We start from the raw sequence: 2,735 nt of genomic DNA on the forward strand, positions 1-2,735 counted from the left end.
CAGATGAGAAGTGGCTTAGTGTATGGCTTTACAAGCGCCACCAAAAGGAGAAGATGCATTTAAAGGGGCTGAGGCCTGAAATGTATGAAGAATGTCTCCTGCTATACCACAAAGTATATCAAGGAGCTCCCCCAAACAATGAGGCAGGCGTGCATTTTGCACATGGATTTACTTGGCAGAAGTGCAAGGCCGTTGAAGATTCTGAAGGTTTAGTTGCATGGGCTGTGTATGATGAAGGTTTAATGGAGGTCCACAAACAGCCCATGTCTTGGAAGCGAGTGGAAATTTAATGCAGAAAATATGCCTAGTTACACTGACAGTACTGGCACAGGCTTTGACTGGCAGACATACTGAAGTGGACATCAATTTTCAGGGCAGGCTAAGGAGGAATTTCTAAAGAAGTGGGCCTTTGGATCGATGGGAAAATTTGGAATGTCAAATGTTTCCTCGACTACATTTTCTGCGTCAACGGCTGATGTAGCAGCTATTTCTAACGTGAAGGCTAATGCTGCTGAAAAGTTAAAAGAGAAGCAGCAATGTCTCGAAGCAATAAAAATTGCTTTAGATCAATCAAAGACAAAGAGAGATGAGCAGGTTGGTTTGATGTGAGGCGCCGCCAAGATCGTAGAGAGAATGAACAAGGATATGGAGGAACTCAAGTTGCATAAGGCTGGGCTTGTACCAAACGAGGAAGCAATGGCAAAGCTTGAGACCTTGATTCAAATTGGAAAGGAGGCTCTCAAAGACATGGGACTTGATATTGAAGTGCACAACCTCGATAACCTAGGTGAAGAGGCAGCATAGTTACAAGTATGTAAACTTGATTGATTCACCTAGTAGTAGTTGATATTACGTAAAAGTGGTTAAACTCTAATTAGGAAAAAATGGTTAGAGACCATTTTATATGGTAAAAGACCACTTAAATGTGTTTATATAACACTCTTAAGTGGTACCACATAAAGTGATGAAGACTCTTGAAAGTAATGCACAAACACTTATACTGTTTTATAAAGTACGCAGTGCTATTTTTTTACAGGGTCAGCATGACACTTTGTTATGGGAAGTAGAAGTGGCGACATGGCATCTTCGATTTGTGGAAACGATTATTAATTTGTTCAAGTCAAGAATGCCTATCCTTCCTGTCAGGCCGCCTGTTCATTTGGGATCGGACAATAGCTGTGTGCAGTTAGGTGATTGTGTTGCTTGTGGGATGTCTATCATGCAGACTGTTGTTACCGGTGTCTACATGCTCCGGTGTCAACATCCGTATCACCCACTTTGTTTTGTAACTGCGTGTAAGTTTGCCGGCCAGTGTCTATTTCATGGATGTGAGGAACCTTTAAAAGATGCTTTGAAGCTGCTGGCACCTGGAGAGGCAAACATGGATGAGCATGTTGGTACAGGTAATCGATGTTTTTATACCTTATGATATGAAGCTGATTATAGATTCATTTCTTGACCATTTTGTTTCTTTCTTCCATGTAATTGCAGAGAAAGATCCAATGGAAGGCATCTTTGGATCTCCTGTTGATGGAATTGGTAATATTCTGTGAAACATTCTTCTCTTTGAATGTTCACATAACTTAATATTGAGTATTATTACATTGTGTTTTATGTAGCACACTCCCAAGCTGGGTCATCACGCAAGCCCAATATTGATAGCATGTGTGGTGGGTGCTGGGATAAGAATGCATCCCATAAACAAGCAGGTGAAGACACTCCGGACCAACAAAAAGCTGAAAAAAGGGCTGAAAAAAGAGCAGATGTAATGGGAGCTCAAGGTGACGCATCCAAGGAGTCAGCCGAGGTGCCTCTGAAGCCAGAACCTGCAATGAACAAGGACGTAGAGGATGCTGAAAAATCATCTGAGAAGCCAATTGAAATGGATACAACAGTGAACTTGTCTGATGAGGACTCAAAACTTCTTATTTCACAGGTTTGTGCAGAGATTTTGGGGCGTAGGAAAAAGAGGAGCAACACTGAAGAGCACGCCACACCAAAGAAAAAAGCTAAGGTTGCATCCGAGCCTCCATAGCCTACTCCAGGAGGTAAAAAATCCAAGGATCCTTCATCTGCTCGGAAAAAGACTAACCTCCAAGCACCCAACCTTAAACCTCCCAAACCAAAGTCCCGCAAGAAACTTCTGTAGCCCCTATTAACCTTTTGTGCTTTGTAGCCTCTTTGTAATTTTGTCTTTGTACCCTCATGTTGATGATAATGAAACGACGGCTTTATTTTTCGTTCACTAGTTGTTTATTGCTCATTGATTGTCGTTTTATTGTACTCATATTGTTCATTGACTGTCTATTTATTGTACTTGTATTGTTCTTTCCGACATCATCATGAGCATCTTCAAGTAGAGCTTATTTTTTCTCTCTAGTATCTCCTGCCAAGTGGACTGTTGCCATAGAAGTTCAGGAAATTAATGAAATGGAAATCAATAGCCTAGAAGGTATACTTTTCAAGTGTATTATGAAAAGGTTAATATGTCAGTCTGATTGAGGTTTTTAGGGCATGCTACTTGTCTATGGCAAAACTTAGCTTGATTGGAGATGTTCAAGAACCAGATGAGAAGGTTGAAGACATAGCAGCTAAGAAGGATGCAGAGCAGGATGCAGATGTAACACCAAATAAAGTAGAGGAAGACCAGGAACCAGCAGATTGCCCCGAAATTGAAGAGATTTCGCCAAACTGCCCTGGATGGGAATATCTTGTTTCGAATTTCTGCAAGATCA

At 41.2% G+C, this 2,735-nt stretch overlaps 1 protein-coding gene across 1 annotated transcript; it reads left to right on the plus strand.

Annotated features, from left to right (window-relative positions):
- Nucleotides 1-1,045: 1,045 nt before the first annotated feature.
- Nucleotides 1,046-2,154, plus strand: LOC147423540 (uncharacterized). Its single transcript, XM_086502316.1, has 3 exons — nucleotides 1,046-1,403; nucleotides 1,492-1,539; nucleotides 1,620-2,154. The coding sequence occupies exons 1-3, from the start codon at nucleotides 1,127-1,129 to the stop codon at nucleotides 2,033-2,035; spliced, it is 741 nt and encodes a 246-aa protein (XP_086358442.1). The 5' UTR covers nucleotides 1,046-1,126; the 3' UTR covers nucleotides 2,036-2,154.
- The last annotated feature ends 581 nt before the right edge of the window (nucleotides 2,155-2,735 follow it).

The sequence above is a fragment of the Adiantum capillus-veneris genome, chromosome 26, assembly GCF_014529385.1.
Source record: "Adiantum capillus-veneris isolate H3 chromosome 26, ASM1452938v2, whole genome shotgun sequence".
Lineage (NCBI taxonomy): Eukaryota > Viridiplantae > Streptophyta > Polypodiopsida > Polypodiales > Pteridaceae > Adiantum > Adiantum capillus-veneris.